Here is a 19,164-nt window from a genome sequence, read left to right on the forward strand (position 1 = left end):
CAGGGTGGTCTACACTGTTTAATAATGAGATATCAGTAGCAGATAAACACTGAGTTAGTAAATGCAAAATAAGGTGTCGACCATTTACGTAGAATATAAATTAATGTTACAGAAAAATATAAAGTCAAAATAGCACATAAAACCAGACACACCCGAGTGAAGAGACTTGTGTCTGTTAATTGGTTCAGAAAATGCTGGCATGCTTCAGATGGTTCGCAGTTGCTAATACTATTGTCGTGCGGCTGGCTTGTGTTGCGGCTGTATGTAAGCCATCTGTATGTGGGCTTAAAGTTTAAATTCATTGCTTTAAAAAAAACAGACTAGGCTTTACTGCCATATTATTAGATACTAAAGGACTACAGTCTGTTACCCAGTCATTATACTAGACATGTCTGCTGTAATACTAATAGCTGCTTCTAATTCTTTGTCAAAAGTTACTGATGTATTTTTTTTCTCTCTGGAACCTCCTAGTGATACTGGAAGCAACTGTGATGCTATTGTGAACAAACTGGCACTTGCATATACAGTATTTGGCACTCGATTTGACAAGCCATGAAAAAATACAACAACGTATCAGCAATACCAGAAATACTTGTGAGAAAAAAAGCTAAGACGTCATCTCTATAAACTCTGAGCTTGATTAATATGTTTTATAGCAATATAGCTTTCTTCCTACTACTGTGTCTGTACTGCATAAAACTAGCTCGCTGCAGATGATTGACTCTTCCTGTTATTTTCAATACATAGATTTGTTATTATTATTATTATTATTATTATTATTATTATTATTTCTTATTATTATTATTACTCTATTATTGCTGCCTGTCTCTAATGCTTTTAATTCATAATAACAATCCCTGCCTGATTTCATGGTGAGATCATGTCTCCCACTAGTATGTCATCATGGTTATGGGCTTCCCATTAGCAGGTAGAACGTGAGTGCCACAATCAGCAGGAGACAGAATGGGGAGGAAAACGTCTGGTAGGCTGTAGCGGGCATGAAAATGTCCTCATATTTATAAATGCTGATCATGTGGTCAGACACCGGAGGGTTGTCGAAGTCGTGCCTCGTTATGGAACCTGGGGAAAAATGAAGACAGGAAGGTTAGCACAGACAAATATGTGGTGCGATACTGAAATTGCAAAAATGATGCCAATTCTGTGTAGAGTGGAGTAATATCCGAGTATTGATTGCCTCAAAGTTATGGATAACCTAGTAACTATGAGACATACATACTGTATATGCACCTATCAATAGAGATGTAACCAAACAGGGATGCATTATTTGTAACTATGCAGATAAAGTATTCGAATATACACTCACCATCCACTTCAATAGGAAAATGCATAAAATGGTTCATCCAATTTTGGATGTTTGATGTAAGCTTTAACTGAAGCTCTTAAACTGTATTTGTATGATGGTATGTTTTGTTCTGCTGCCACAGGGTTAAATGATGGAAAAGGTGCATAGGTGAGCAGGTGTATCAATTTTCCTATCAAAGTGGATTGTGAACGTATTTTGGAGGTAGTAGAAAAGTTCCTATAACATCTGGTTGAGAGTAGAGGTATGCTGTTACGAACCCCACTTTTAAAAAGGCTTTTAGGAGAAGGGGTAATATAACATAAAAAGACATGTGAGACAAAATGGGCAGTTTTACAAATTATTATTATAACACAACAAAACAGTCAGGCAAGATGGAAGAATTTACTGTCCTATGGGTGCTCAGATATGAAACTTGGCATGATATGAAGCAATACATAATGCCTTTTTTGAATAAATTCAAATTCATCTAATAACTGAAAGATCCAGATTTTACAGATCATTAAAAAAGAAGGAAGAAACACACATACATACAAACATATACAGTAGTACATACAACAGATCCACACAGATCCGCATGATGGCATTGCTTTACTCCTTTAACACACATATACCTTGTATAGCAGGTCCCCAGGCAAACAGATAGTACCAGCTGAGATGCAGGTCTACTAGAGTTTCCTCGCGTGGCACGTAAAGCGGACGCTTGAAGCGACAAGTCACCCGATTGTTCTCGAAGAGGCCCTCCTCATCCCGTGCAGGGTTTCGCCTGATCTCTTTGGCCCACTGGCCTACGTTATAGAAATGATGGATTCTTACACGCCCGTTATCATCGTGGACACAGCCCATGACATCATCACCTCCCTGAGAGAGGAATTACAGTTTATCACCATGATTTCTCTTTAATCCATTTACATGGGTTTACATTATTACATTATTTACATTAAGAAATATCTATGTTTTTGGATTATTGCCTTTAAATACAAAAAGATCAAACATTTTAGTTTAAAAATTAAGGGTAAATCTGTAATATAAGCCCTTGCTTATTTCAGATCCACATTTTAATTAGCATTTCTTCTATAAATACCATTTTCTTGTCAGAAGAAAAGCCGACAGCAACCCAGCCGTCTGTGTCTGCACTCATCTCGAACTCAACATCTGTGCCGATACGCCTGTAACTCAGGAAATATTCGCACGTTTCCGCGTCACAGCCTGGCTTTCCATACCTACACACATACACACACATTCAAGAGACAAAAATTATATATTGCTTATCAGAGTTCAATCATTTATTCAAATGTATTACTTTGACAGATTTAAGTGACATTAGTGACATTTATATGAACTGAATAAAAAACAAAATAGCTAAACTAAAGCGACTTAGTCAATTTTATTTATTTATTTTTTTTAACAAAATGTTATATTTAGGAAATAAAACATTCAAGTATGCTGCCAAGGAAAAATAATCAAAAACAGCAAGGTGTGCTGATTTTATTTGGATTACTATTAGATTACTTCCAAATAACAACATGAAAGTTGACAATTAATACAATTGTATCCATGAACAGTTATGTTTCATGGTGTAGAAAATATGTGGAGCATCTTCCATACATTACAATGTCTTGGAATGACTACGTTCGTTTAATTCTAACAGCTGGAGCTACTGTAAGAGCTGCTAAACAAAATACTGTATACTTCATCAACATCCCCTGAATGATCAGAATTAAGAATTCAAGATTGCCATGGTAGGAGTATGCTCTCATATGTAATCTATACATTTATTACATATAGTATATAATATATAATATATACTGTAATTACTATAATTAGTTTATTACAATTTAAACATTAAGTTCACCTGATACAGCCTTTCGTTACTCCACAGTCGCTGACTCTAATGCGGGCAAAGGGGTCAACAGGTGGTGCAGTTGGGAAGGGATACCCTGTGTGACACAAATCAGACAAATGACTGCTTAATTCAATGAATTACATTTACTTCATAACTGTCCATCACTGGTGAAATCAGGCACTGTTGTTGGGTGAGGAGGCCTGGGATGCAGTTGGTGTTATCATATGCAGTTTATATCAAAGGGGTTCAGTAGAGTTTAGTGGATCAAGGTTCTCGAACTCTATTCCAACCTTGGAATAAAATGTCAGCATTCTCTTTGTTCATTGGGAAATGTCATGCTGGAACAGGTTTGGGCCAGTGACATAAAGCTGTAATGCTACAACATACAGACATCCTACACAACATTCTTCTAACTTTGTTGGGAGAAAACGCACATGTGGGTGGGATAGCAAGTGTTCTATGTATGTGCATTTGGCCATATAGTGTAAAAGCTTAAAGAGCTCAATCGAAATACCAAAGAACTTGAACAAACGTTGTTGGAGAATATGCATAATATTGCATAATTTGCAAATTATTATATAGGGTATGTCAGAGCCTCACCAATAGAATGCATAGGGTCTGGTGAAGCAAAGTCACATTCTTCAGGCAAGCAAGTGCTAAACCTTTTTTTAGAAAATCTCTGTAGTTTGAGTAGGCCATTCTAATATGTTTAGCATATGTTTATATACTATAATATACAGTGCACTCAAAATGACACTGATCATCCATGAGATGTTTTTACAACATGATTGGAATCCACCTGTGGTAAATTATGTTGATTGGACATGATTTGGAAAGGCACACACCTGTCTATAGAAGGTTCCACAGTTAACAATGCATGTCAGAGCACAAAACAAGCCATGAAGTACAAGTAATTGTCTGTAGACCCCAAGACAGGATTGTATCGAGGCACAGATCTGGTGAAGGGTACAGAAACATTTCTGCAGCATTAAAGGTCCCAAAGAGCACAGTGGCCTCAATCATCTGTAAATGGAAGAATTTTGGACTTTTCTTATAGTGGGCCACCCAGCCAAACTGAGCAATTGGGGAGAAGGGCCTTAGTCAGGGAGATGGCCTACAACCCCATGGTTACTCCGAAAGAGCTCCAGATGAGAACCTTCCAGAAGAACAACCATCTCTGCAGCATTCCACCAATCAGGCCTGTATGGTAAAGTTGCCAGATGAAAGCCACTCCTCAGTAAACAGTACATGACAGCCCATATGGGGTTTGACAAAAGGCACCTGAAGTACTCTCAGACCACGAGAATCATATCTGTATTAAACCAGGCACTGCTTATTACCAGACCAATACCATCCCTACAGTGACGCATGGTGGTGGCAGCATCATGCTGTGGTGATGTTTTTCAGCGGCAAAAACTAGACAGGATCGAGGAAAAGATTAATGCAGCAATGTATCAAAGCATCCTTGATAAAAAACCTGCTTTAGATCGCTCTGGACCTCAGACTGGCACAAAGATTCATCTTCCAACTGGACTACAAAACTAAGCGCACAGCCAAGGTAACAAAGGAGTGGCCGCGGGACGACTCTGTGAATGTCCTTGAGAGGCCCAGCCAGAGCCCAGACTTGAACCTGATTGAACATCTGGGAGAGATCTGAAAATGGCTGTGCACCGACACTCCCATCTAACCTGCTTGAGAAGTTCTGCAAAGAAGCATGTGAGTAACCTCCCAAAAAAGGAGCGCCAAGCTTGTAGCATCAAACCCAAAAAGACTTGAGGCTGCAATTGGTGCCAAAGATGCTTCAACAAAGTATTAAGCAAAGGCTGTGATTTCATAAATTTGTTATTATTGCTTGTAACATTTTGAGGAAAATAATGAGTTTAACCCATTTTGAAATAAGGCTATAACATTAAAAGTGAAGCACTGTGAATACTTCCCAGATGCACTGTAGCTTTAATAGCATAATTCATCTTATTTGGAGTATTTGGAGACTAAACCATATTTTTGCTTTTAGATTCTCCTGAATTTGCCTTAATCAATTTTGCCTGCCCTAAACAGTTTCCCTGCTGATAAGTAGTCTAATGTTCTTAGAGTCAAGAGCAGTGTTAGGTTTCTACAAAAAGTGTCTCAAAGCTAAGTTTCATGAAACCTGTAAACCTTTTCCCATATGTTTACTCAGTCTCCAAAGCAAGATTTCATATTTATTAATTTCTTTTTAGTAATGGCTTTTCTACTGGCTACTCTTTCATAAAGCTCAGCTATGTCCAGTGCCCATGCAATGGTTATCCTGTGAACAGTTATTTCTGTCTGAGCTTTCAGATTTGCAACAATGAATCCATGTAACTACAATGTCAAAGGTGGGCTATATTCATTAAATTTTGTTATAATTTTGCTCCATGGATGGCTGCTCAGTTCATCTGTTACAATATTTTATTTAAGGTTTGCAAGATGTGACATACCATGTAGTATAAGGACTACAAGTTGTGTATGTGACGTCATTAGAATGCGCCAACACGGGAAGTGGAGCAAAGAAAACACTGAAGAATATGCGTGTGTGAGACTCTTTTATTTAAGCGTGAATACGTAATTAATAGAGTGAACTGCGCATAAAACAATCATCGTTTAAGATATTTTTATAGACAAGGCATATTTCTTTAACCATATTTTGTAATAACGTGATTTGATGGAGATCAGATGTCCGCAACCACTGGGCTGTACTGTACTGTGCCTGCATCCTTTGGTACCGAGCTGGACAAAAAGAATAAAAACTTTTTTTTTGTTAATTTTATTGACTTTTGCAGTCTGCAGGGTGGTTTCTAAAAAAAAGCAAACAAAAACACTATGCCAATATTTTTTTCTTTGCATTGATACATTTATCTCCAACTGGATCTACATTATGGTAAGCCGAGTTCCTTTTTCAAATTAAATATGTAATCATTAAATTACTATTTAAATTTTATAATATGTAATATTAATTTATTATGCATATTATTGTGTGTGACTGTCAGGGAGTCACCAGTCACACCTCCCTCCAATGCTCACACTCTCACTCAGCCTCTCCCTCCTACTAATCACTACACCTGTCCTCCTCATACTAATCACCTACACCTGTCCTCCATTTACTCATCCCCTTTATAAGGTTCCTATTCCCCTTCACTCACCATCTGATCTACAAGTTACGACCATAGACCACCCGGACTTCCCACCACTCTTGTTCACTGTGCTTCCATGCTACTGGCTAAGCTTCTAAGGGAGCACTCAGTTAAGTGTACCATCTGCTCCAGTTTCCTCTCTCATGTGTCCGTGACAGTGACACCCACTCTGGTCCAGTTCTTGAAAAAATTCATCTTGCTTGAAACCAGTCCTTGATGCAAAAAAGTTTGAGGAGCACTGCTTTAGATCAATGCTGTCTGACAAACAAAAAACTGTAAATTAGCTGACAGTAGTTATTGTACCGGCATGAAAATTTTTTCGCATTATACTTTTCAAAATTGAATAAAACCAGAGAAACTGGAGGAAACCCACACAGGCAGTTAGAGCTCCTTAGACACTTGAGCTCAGCATCAAACCAGGGACTGTGAGCTGTGAGGCAGCAAAGTAGCCCAGTACACAATGTCGCCTAAAGAACTAATATTAAAGTAGTTGCAATTAAGAATAGCGCTGTGCAAAAGTTTTAGGTAGTAGTGAAAAATGCTTTTAACAAAATGAAAAGTAAATGAACAGAATAAAAATCCAGATAGAATCAATATTTTATGTGACTACCCTTTGGATTTCAGTTCTTACTTTTGTACACTGTACACTTGCACAAATTCAGGGATTTGTAGAATCAGACTTAAGTGTATGATTAACCAATTATACCAAGCAGGTGCTAAGGTTTAAGAACAGTCATTAACTGAAACAGAGACAATTGGAGGCTTAGTGGGCGAGGAACAGCCAAACTCTGCTACTAAGGTGAGGTTGTGGAAGACATTTTCATATCAGAGGTCATATACCATGGCAAGACTGAGCACAGCAACTAGAAACAGGGTATTTATACTACATCAGCAAGGTCTCTCTCAGGCAAAGGTTTTAGCGAACACTGGGGTATTTTTTAAAAGCACAAAGAAACGGGCAGTTTTGAGGACCGTAAATGCAGTGGTCAGCCAAGAAAATTTAATGCAGTGGATAAAAGACACATCATGCTTACATCCCATCAACATCACAATATGTTCAGCAGCACCAAGTTCCTTGCACATTTGGGGCTGCATTTCTCCAAATAGAATAGAATAACAAATTATTGACTGATACTTATCCACCATGCAATACCATCAGGGAAGCATCTGATGGACCCAAATTTATTGTGCACCATGACAACAACAGCAAACATACAGCCAATGTTATTTAGAACCATATTCAACATAGAGAAGAACAAGGAGTCCACACAAGTCTGTCTGGGTTTACATGAAGAGACAGAAGGATTCGAAGCCTACATCCACAGTAGATCTTTGCTAGTTCTCCAAGATATTTGGAACAACCTATCTGCCGAGTTTTTTTAAAAACTGTGAACAAGTGTACCCACTGTTTAGTACTGATGCTGTTTTGCATGCAAACAGTGGTCACACCAAATATTGATTTGATTTGGATTTCTCTTATGTTCATTTACTTTCCATTTTGTTCATTGATAAACTATTAACACTTCTTTTTCGACAGCATTCTTACTTTACAGCAAGTGCCTACAACTTTGCACAATATTGTGTATGGAAATGTTTAGATCGAGGGGAGTATTTCTAGTATTTCTTAGTAAATAACCTGTACTACTACTCTGTGTAAGGCATAGGGGCGTGGCCTAATCCCCAGTCAGGGGTGCTGACCGCGGTGCTGAAAGACCTGCTTCCAAAATGAACGGGTGTCTATCCGACACCACAAAACCACAAAGCCACACAAAAAAAATTCTCTCCAAATTATATACATGTTTATAAAATTCTGACATACGTCCTTTGAGATACAAAAAGATTAGAGTAGGCTTTGAAATAAGATTCCTGTATATTTTTTACCAGGCCTACAACACCACAAGTCGCACAGTCACCAAAAGACAAAATACATTCCTCAGCAGGACTTATTATTAGGAAGCCAGTTGTAATACCTTCGTCTGAAAGGTATCTAGACACCAGAAATTCTGAAGCAAAAGTGCTGTAGGAATCCTTGTGGTGCTCGTTGTGTCCTGGTTCTCCCTGTTCGCCATGGCCGCTCCGGCGCGTGTTTTCGTCGGTTGGGCTGCCTGTGATCAGCCGCCAAAGGCTCGGCTCCAGCAGAAGCAGAAAGACATGCACAAGAAACATCCCCAGAGGTTTCTTCCCAGATTTATTTATCAAACCCAAAAGAAAGAAATGGCGTGTGAGCTTTGAGTGTCATTCCAGTGCCTGATATTTAAGCCGATTAGATCACGTTTATGAATGAAAGAAATGCAGCTAATAATGGTAATGATGCTCTGGACGCGGCCAATATAGCTGTACCAAGTACCTCAGAGGGGGGGTTCTAGTATGCACAATGGTGCTTTGGCTAAAATATAAATTCCATTTAAAAATGTGGACATTTATATTTGACATTAATTTTCTTCAATCCATTATATAACACAACATTAGACCTAATAAGGCTTATCATTTTGTCAAACGCTAATTCTCATAACCTCGGTTCCCCTATCGTTGCACCAGTTTCTCTCGCCCTCTTCATGTTGTGGTACTGAGACTGCCACTGTGCAACTCCAATAAGAGAGCACCACGTGTCTGATGGATCAAAAACATGCTTTCACATTTTACTGTGGGTTGTTTTACTGCCATCATTGTCACATTATCCAGGCAAGTTCAAGTGACAGGTAATCCAATCAAATCCAGTCTAATCCAATTAAATCCTATTATACTGTGTATGATAGCCTAATTAAATAAAATACTTTACTATTGTAAATAAATTAGATATTATTTATGTGCAGAGACAGGCTCATCACTTCAATGAAAATAGTGTTAAACAGATTATGGATAGCCATAATAATAATAATAATAATAATAATAATAATAATAATAATAATAAGTATAAGCCATAATGTAAATGTATCATATAGGCTTTTTTTTTTCGTTGTTGTTGTTTTGTGTGCCTTATCTATTCCTCCATACTAAATTATTGGCAATAAATATCAATTCAGTAAATTTAATTAAAAAAATAAATAAATAAACTTAAAGAAAATTAAGATTTTTTTTTCACTCTGCAAGATTGTTGTCTTTTTGCAATAAAGTTAAAAAGAAGATGAATTTAAAAATTTTTGATGAAACTGTACAATTGACACAAAATACAAAATGATTAATTTGACATAAAATGCAGAAACAACAAAGACATACACAACCTTTCTTTTATTTTTTTTAAGTGCTGATATTTTTTTTTTAGGATTAATTTTGATGTAAAAAATATTTCTAAATATATTTTCTAAAAATATTCATTTGGAATTTTCACAAAAATCTGCATCAATTTACACCATGGCAACAAAAGAAAGTTGTTATTCGTCATCTTTCAACTTTTGATTGCATTTTTTTCTTGAATTGCATTGAGCACTACTATCTACTACTATTACTACTGAGCTATTACAGAAGGTTTCTCTTAACATGTAAGTGACCCTAGTAACATAGTATGAATTCTATAACAGTTGTATGGCCGGCAAAAGATCTTAAAGTTGGACAAGTTCATCCATGTTTTTAGCTTACCAATTTAAACTATGTGACAAAAATTGAATTTCCCTCCCACACAGACAGCACAGCCAATTTCTTTCAACTAACTAGCTGTTCACTATAGCATGAATGTTAAAAATTTCATAGAGTAAAGACTAAAGGATGCCTCTGTTGAGACAACTAAAGATAGTCATGGCTATCTTGGACATTTCCCTTTGCCTGGGTCTGCTTTCTTTGTTGAAGTTTTTATAATAGGAAATTCTGCATTTGCATCCATTGCCCTTTAGAGCCCTTTTTTCAGGACAGAATACACAAGCCAATACAGGATGCAACAGAATAAAGATCGCATGGCAAAAACTCCAAGCAGAGCCAACTCCAGCTGAAGAAACTGCTTTGCAAATGGTATAATGGAGGAGACAATGAAATGAGAGGCATTAAGAAACAGTTTAGTTTTTTTCCCCTGCCTAAAAATTAGCTCATCCTCCCTGAGAACATGTTGCTAGAACAGGTTCGGGTCTCCTAGATCAAGTGAATGGAAAATGTAATACTACCACTTCAAATCATCCTTTACAATTATGTGCCTTCAATCTTTTGAGGAAAACAGTTAAGGAAGAATCAAATATGGCTGGAAAAAGCAATACTTTTGATCACACAGTGCATAGTGAATGCTAAATGTAAGTTATCTTGAAATATGCAATAATTAGAAATGTTGCATTGCAATATATAATAATTACAAAGTTTATTTATTCATTCACTTTTAGTAATCATTTTATCCTTTTTAGGTTTGTATCGGATTTCCTCATTCTCCCAGGAAATTTGGGTATGAGGTAGAATTAAACCCTCTATTACTATATGTAATATTAGTACTAAAACATATATAAGGTTTTATTTATATATGTTAAATATTTCAGTTATTGTAGACTCTGTACTAAAGACTTACATATATATATATATATATATATATATATATATATATATATATATATATATATATATATATATGTAATAAATGTATATTAAAATGAATTGTAGCATATAAAGTTAATCATGTATTAAGAGCACCTTTTAGGAGAATTATGCTGGTCTGTGTGTTTTTTTTTTAAATAGAGGTCATCATTACATCACTATGAAAGGCAGTTATGTTTTTAATGCTCATTTGGACTGAGAGCAGGTGCTGATTTCAGACATTATAGCAAACATTAAAGCAATTTCTTTTCACATTTTATTTCTAATTTTATATATAAGCTCACCTGCTGTTATACTGAGGGAGTTTCGAAGCTTTCATGCTTCATTTGACATTTTACATAACAATATGAGACGGATTCAATCAAAAGACACAACCTGCTAACTAAAAACAAGTCACAAGATGGCAGTGTTGACTCAGAAGTATTCATAAGAAGAGAATGCATTTGTATCAAAGTTCGCAAAGGAGTTACAAATAAAAGTAAGACAAATGAAAAATGACATGTTCAATGTATTTTTTCGAGCAATGATTTAAGTTATTTGGCTTTTGGTATTTCCATGTCAGAAAGCAGGGAATTAGATTTACACACATATGCACACACACACACACACACACACACATGCACACACACACACACACACACACACACACACACACACACACACACACACATTTGTACAAAGTATACCCGATTTTTCAAGGCACACAATTGTATCAGATCTTTGGATGTAATAACAGTACCTTTAACCTTAATTTGAACTTCCCAAATTCCAGCATGACAATGTCCCTGTGAACAAAGCAAACTTTATCAAGATATGCTTTACATGGGTTGGAGCAGAAGATCTTTGTGGCTTAATATGGAGCTCTGCTATTAACCCTATTGAACACCTTTGGGATGAATTGGAACACTGACTGCACCCAGGACCCCTTACACTACATCAGTACAGTACCTGATTTTATTTTAATGCCCTTGTAGCTGAAAGAGCACAAATCTCCTTGAGCACATTCCGAAATTTACCCCAAACACCTTTTATTTTGTCTGGCTAAACCCAGACACAGTCGAAAATTCCTCTCTTTCTCACTGGACATGGTTAATTAACTACCACTAAGCATGGCTATTAAAGTCTACTTAAAATTTGACCGGGTTTAATAACCTCTATCCCTATCAACACAGACACACACACATACACACTCACACACACACACACACACACACACAGAAACACACACGCGCACACACACACACACACACACACACGCACGCACGCACGCACACACACACACGCACACACACACACACACACACACACACACACACACACACACACACACAGATCTAATAGCCATACCCAATTACCACTAAAGTGCTGGGGGAGAATGGATGATGAGATCTCCATCCAGCGTAATGAAGAACCTACGGCATACCTGCCTTATCTTCAGACACACACACACACACACACACACACACACACACACACACACACACACTTTCACCCAAATCAGCTAGATGTCAATAGTGTTTCTTCTGGGACTGTGCCTGTGTGTGTGAGTATATAGACAATGGCCACAAATGCTCCCATTCTTAAGATTATGAACCCGCACACAAACACACACACACACACACACACACACACACACATGGTCCACATGATCTGGATGTTAGTCAAAACAGAGTTTCCACACTAACTGGGATATCAACAGCTTCAAGGTGGTAAGATTAACATTGTTTTATGTCACGTCATATCTGCATCACACCATATCGCCACTCATTATATGCATAATCTGTTTAAAGCTGATTTGAAACAATGTCCATTGTTAAAAGTGCTATACAAATAAAAATGTATTGAATTGACTGTTTTCCTGTAACAGCATGCCCCATACTGGTTTAATTCATTCACAAAATGTAATAGTTTGGTCATGGGCTCACTGCTAATCTCATACTCAAGAAATTCAATACAGTCTATTCTATGAATCTATAGATTTAAGATTCATTGCTCATACAAACACCTATGAAAGTTAACTATTTCTATTCCACTTTTTCTATTTAGTCACCATTTGCTGTTATAATAAGCTCCAGTCTTCTGGGAAGATGCTAAACATCTGAATATATTTCTGGAGTGCGATTGTGGAGATTTGTGCTCATTCAGCCACAAGGGCAATAGTAAAGACAGGTACTGATGTAGGTGAAGTAAGGAGGCCTGGGGTGTTGTTCCAATTCATCAAAAGGTGTTCAGTAGGGTTGACGTCAGAGCTCTATAACAGGCCAGTCAAGATCTTCCACTCCAACCCATTTACACCATTTCTTCATTGGGCTGGCTCTGTGCACAGGGGACAAGTTCAGGTCTCTTAGTTCAAGTGGAGGGAAAATGCAATGCTACCACATCCAAAGACATTGTATACAATTGTGTGCCTTCAACTTTGTGGGAAAAGTCACCATATTTCCACATTTGAATTAATAAAAATACATCTGAAATTATCTGTTGCCTGATAAACATGCAATCCCGTGTAAAAATGTTTCACATTATATACCTGTGTACATTAAGGAAAATCATGAATAAGAAAAGCATATGTCAAAATGTCTATTACTCAATATAGTGTGTGTGTTTGAGGCTTCACCAAAAGTGTCTTTAACCTGGCAGAAAAATGATGCCTGCAGTGATGCCCATCACTCTCACTCTCATACTATCATGCACACACACACTTTCATTTATTTTTTCTCATACTGACATACATACATGCATACGCAGGGATCGATTGAGACGTGTGTTGCTCACTGTGGACAGGTCTGGCTTAATCTCTGAGATTCCCCATTCTCCCTAGGAGCCCATTATGAGCACGCGCCTTGTATTAGCCCATTAATCTGCTGATGGTGTAGCACGTTAGATTCTTTTCCCCCTCCTTCCCAAGGGAAGGTGTTTGTCATGATGGATTGAGCTCGTGTATTTGTGTGTGTGTGTCCTTGTGTGTGCATGTCAGCGATCTCTGTCTCTTTGTTTGACCAGTTAAAAAAATAGAAACTATATCTCACTTTGCTCTCGTCTTGTTTAGAGTCTATACTTTACAGTAGGATCAAGCTCTTATAAAGCAAAAATTGAGAATAAATTATAGATAATATCATATGTAATTTCATGTAATATCATATAGTTTTCAGACCTTTTGATACAAAATAACATTACATTTCATGGAATACAGAAGCAGTGACAAAAATATTTCATCTTGTGGTTAAGTATTTTTTTTTATAATTGAGGACCCCTTTATAAATGACAAAAAAATATTTATTAATCTATTTTAAATTATTAAAACTCTTACTTACATTTGCACAGTACAGTATTTTAGCTATTTATTTCATCCAGATTTTTATTTGTACCTTTTCTGAATGTTCTTCCCATTTGTATTAAAATAATCATTACTATTGTAAATTTTCTCACATTGCACAGGGTCGATGGTAATGGTAACCCTGATCAGGAGAAATAATGAAATTATTTATAAACATAAGCTTTTATAATGGTGAAAAACCTGCAGCTCCAATACTTTGTTGTAATTATTGCACATTTATCACATTTATCAGTATTGGACAACAGTACAATTCCTTATTCATTTATTTTATTATATTATTTTATTTTATATTTATATTTATGTTAGTCAATTCAAATTAATATAAATTATTTGGTAATGTTTTAATTATTTTTTAGTGCCAGTTATCCACTTCTGATTGGTATACGAGAAAAATATTGTACCATAGCCAGGAAGCAGGAGTTCGGAGCACCATCAGTGGTAGAGAGCAAAGGGGGCTAAAATGGCTGTGCTCTCTGGAAAGCAGAAATATAATACGCTCTGTCGCTTTGTCAATCATGAGTGTCTGTGAGCTCATATATGTTGAAGAGGGCGGAAAGCATTTCCTTCCAAGTGGGTTACATGGCCCTGTGATGCAACGTGAACAGCTGTTTGGGTTGGCTTCACTAAATCACTTACATGCTTTAAATAGTGGTAGTTGAAGTTTCAGAATATTTTTGTGGTCAAACCTTGGTGGACAAAGTACACAAACCATGTACTTAAGTTACAGTAAAGATATGCAGGGTAAAATATGACTCCAGTAAAAGTAAAAGTGCTCCCTTTAAACCTTCACTTGAGTAAAAGTACAGAAGTATTTGCCTTCAAATGTACTTAAACATCTAAAGTAATATGATTTATTATAGCTATAATGCTCCTATTATCCTTTTTGTAAACTCAGTTTACGTGTAAAGACTCTAATGTTACTCTTTGCATTAATAGAATGATATTAATGAGTCAAACACTGATTTATATTAAAATGATCACGAGTCCAAAACCTTTTTTTCAACTTCTTTAGAAAAATTGCGCAAACAAGGCCACGGGTGATGTGGCAAGTTTGAGTCAGTAATTTCTTTCATCATTTCCCATCATCATCATCCTCTCAAAATGTTTTGCTTGCTGTTGAACTGATGCTGAACTGTATATTTGTGTTAAGTAGAAAGCACTAATCAAAACAAGTTTAAAACAGAGCTTGAGCTCTACCCTGATTGGTGGCTTGCTGCGTTTTTGACCAGTTACGTTTTTATCCACTTATATATAAAAAGAAAGAGCTTATTTGGCAAAATGTGGTTGAGTAAAAAGTAAAAGATTTGACTTGGAAATGTAATAAAGTTTAAGTAAAATTCTTCCAAAAAAATAAATTCTTCAGTAAAGTACAGATACACAAAAAAAGCTGCTTAAGTACAGTAACAAATAACATTTACTTCATTTACCACTGTGGACAAGTAATATATATCCAATTAAAAGAATGTGCTATGTTCTAGTCCTATGACTGACCGAAAACTTTGCTCTGGATAAGGGTGTCTGATAAATATCATAAATGTAACAGTAAAACGTGAAAAATAAATACATTATCTAAGCTACCAAGAAATTGTTATCTTTTACAAATATATCAGATTTCCTTAAATAACATTACATGCTTATTTGTCTTCTTGCTTGTTTAAAACGTTTTCCTCTAATACATCTATTGTATGTCTGTCTCTTGTTTGCTTTGCTGTATTTTGTCTTTTCTGTGTTAATGCCGGTGTACTCAGCTAATCTGACGGCTTCGACCGGGGCTGTTGGAACACAAACAGCGACGTGTTTTCCGATCAATAGCTCCATTAAACACGAATTAGTGCTAACTTGATCAAACAGCATGCCTTAGCGCCAATCTCTGTCAATTACCATGGCAACCATGAGAGGCTCTTCTAACCGGCTCAAGGAGCCACTCGATCCGCAACGGAAGACGCCAATCACTCTCCACAGCCCGCAGCAAGAGCCGAAGATGAGAAGAAGAGAGAGGGAGAGAAAAGAAAAAGGAAAGCGTGAGATAGGGGAAGTAGTCCCCATGGTGTACTCCTCCAGTGCATCCTTAACTTCAAGATGAAGTTCTAATGTGAAATTGGTGGCAAAAAAGAAAGCCATTTATTATTTTCTTGAAGTTATCTGGATGATGGGAAGATTTCTGTGTTTGCATTCGGTCCTGTCATTAGTGTGTCCACATGCAAAAACATAAGCACATGTGCAAATCTACCACAAATATGTTACAAATGGATGATTGCAACCTCATGGACTTTTGGTAATGGGTAATGGGTTTTTGTGCTGCAAATTGTACTTTAAATTCATTTCGCGTATTAATCATAAAAATCTTTACAGACTTCAATCTATATCATAATGCCAGCAAATAACTGTGTAAATTTCTATGTAAGGTCATCCATGGCACGCTGACGGAGTTCTTTGACGAGGTGCTCCTTCTGCTCCTGGGTCAGCAGCCTGGGGACGAATTTGGCAGCATGTTCAAATCACACATGAGGATTGCCTGGACTGTTCTGTATGACACACAGGAAATTTCAGCAATGCTGGGGATTGTTCTCTGATGATCAGGGTTGAGGTTGAGTTTGTTGAAGGTCTTCCTGATCTCTCCTCATCTTCCAGTTATATTATTTTACTTTTGAAGTTTGCGTGCCACTCAAAACACCTCGAATCGCCTTAAACTTGCCAAATCATGTCAAATATCTCTGTGGCAGATTTGCCCAGTTTCATGCAGAATTTCATGTGTGCTCTTTGTTCTAACTTGCTGTGCATGGTGAAATCACGGACGTGGTAACGCACATAGTCAGAATAACAGTTGCACAGCTCCCAATATTCACAGGACGATGTTTTTTGGCACACTGACTTGTGAAAGTTGGTGCTTCCTGTGACTGTGCGTGCAACCTTGTGCTGCCATCTGTTGGTGCATTACAAAACTAGTCTAGAAACTTTTTGGCACCACCTCTTATTCTTGGCTGACAGGAGTGGATTTGAATGTGGTCTACTGTTGTTGTACACCATGTTCCTGTACATTTTTCTGCTCACCAAACTGATTTTTAAAAGTCTTATTGTCAGCTCGATCCAGTCTCTCTTATTAGCAAGACATTTCTGCTTGTAGAAATAAATGTTTTTTGTTTTTTGCAAACTTCTGTGCAACTAGAGACTATTGTGTGTAAAAAAATATCAACAGCTTCTAGAAACCAAACTGTCTGATAAAAATCTTACCTAAGGCTCTTGACCTCAGGTCATATTTGTGCAAGCCCGATTTAACAAATGCACAAATGAGCAGGTGTACAAGTCTCCCTATAGTGACCCAGCAAGGATTATTCATGAACAGTTGTGTAACAACAATAAAAAAGTGCTGTACAATAAATAAATAGTAATACCAGCACAGTGTTCATTGTTCAGTGGTATTAACTGCTTGTTTAAAAGTCTCTAGGATGTTATTCTTATTTACACAGCCTCATTTAACAAATAGGCTCTTTTTCCAGAGTAAGTTGCAGATGGTTGTAGATTCAGGCCTGTTTATACTTTGTTTATTCCTGATATATCGCACATTTGCTTATACACAGATATGTTATTTTAATAAAAGACCAATCATTACTGTAATCACAAGCACTGATGAGGTAGGTTATCTTTATCATCACCCCTCCTCTCCTACACACAGCGATATGAGGAATGCCCTGTCATTAAATGCGTTACTGTAATTGATGAAGTTGTGAAAATAGCCCACAGTAAAAGTGATGGCACTGCAGGTCCCCCAATAGCCTCCGTAACAAAGATGATTAAATTTTATCAGGCTAAATAACTCTTCCAGTGACAATACACAGTTTTGGTATGCCTATGATGTTTTGTGTTTTGTATTGTTATCATTATACACTGATCAGGCATAACATTATGACATTATAACATTAGGACCGGTGAGTGAATAACACTGATTATCTTTTCATCATGGCACCTGTTAGTGGGTGGGATAAACTGCAGCTCTTGTGAGGTGGTCCTGCTCTGAGTTGGGTAGGATCTATCTAAAGTAATCCAAGGAAGAAACAGTGGTGAACCGGTGACAGGGTCATGGGCGGCTGAGACTCATTGATGAATGTGAGGAGCGAAGGCTGCTGAAGAAGTTACATCACAATATTAGTCAGGCAAGGAATGCAATATCTGAAGTTAAAATTCAGATTTACATCAGAGAGGCAAAAATAACTGTTTGTGAAGAGAAAAATGAAGTACAGAAATGGCATTAAAAATTAAGCAACAACTGGGAAAATAAAAATTAATACACAAACTCTGTGCTTTTGTCCAATCCGACCCTTTTGTACAGTTCTTCGATATCCTGTCATCCCCCTGCGTAGTGTGGGACAGACGTGTGCCATGCTGTGAAGCGCTGTGATTTCCCATGTGTTCTCCCCTCACTAAACCTCTAATTCTCTCTTTCTAATTCTCTCCTTCCATCTCTCAGGCTCACAGATTTCTGAATGAGGCTCTGAAGATAATTGAATGATTTATGCCTCTGCTCAGTTGGTAACAGGGAAATGGATCAGCCGTTTGAGATCACTTATTAAACGTTTATCATTGTAGTCGGTTGTATTTGTGTAGCACAATTCACAGCTCAAAATCTTCTGATCATAAATTCGTGTTTTTATTTATTTATTTTATTTATAAGTGAGCTTATTTATAGGTTTCCTCTTTATTCTCTAATTTTCTTCCACTGTCCATAACATGCTGGTAGGTGGATTGGATTCTCTAATGGATTGGTACTGGACTGGACTGGAGTGTCCCATCCATACTGTATTTAGAATTCATTGTAAGGATGAGAAAGTGATTGCTGAAAGACCGTGTAATAATCAAGATATGGGTTGGATCATTTAAAAAAATGAATCTTATTGAGGTTAAATTCAGTGTGCTTTGGGTGCCTAGTGTCAGTGAATTATGCTAAATAGATAAACACACACATATATATATATATATATATATATATATATATATATATATATATATA

At 36.9% G+C, this 19,164-nt stretch overlaps 1 protein-coding gene across 1 annotated transcript; it reads right to left on the minus strand.

Moving 5' to 3' along the window:
• Positions 1-8,639, minus strand: LOC124375405 (DOMON domain-containing protein FRRS1L). The gene is made up of 5 exons (XM_046833723.1): positions 8,290-8,639; positions 3,177-3,261; positions 2,406-2,544; positions 1,936-2,182; positions 1-1,080 (listed from the first exon to the last, which is right to left on the minus strand). Exons 1-5 carry the CDS (start codon positions 8,483-8,485, stop codon positions 908-910), a joined length of 840 nt encoding a protein of 279 aa, XP_046689679.1. The 5' UTR covers positions 8,486-8,639; the 3' UTR covers positions 1-907.
• Positions 8,640-19,164: the final 10,525 nt, after the last annotated feature.

This window comes from Silurus meridionalis, chromosome 21 (genome assembly GCF_014805685.1).
Source record: "Silurus meridionalis isolate SWU-2019-XX chromosome 21, ASM1480568v1, whole genome shotgun sequence".
Taxonomy (NCBI): Eukaryota; Metazoa; Chordata; class Actinopteri; order Siluriformes; family Siluridae; genus Silurus; species Silurus meridionalis.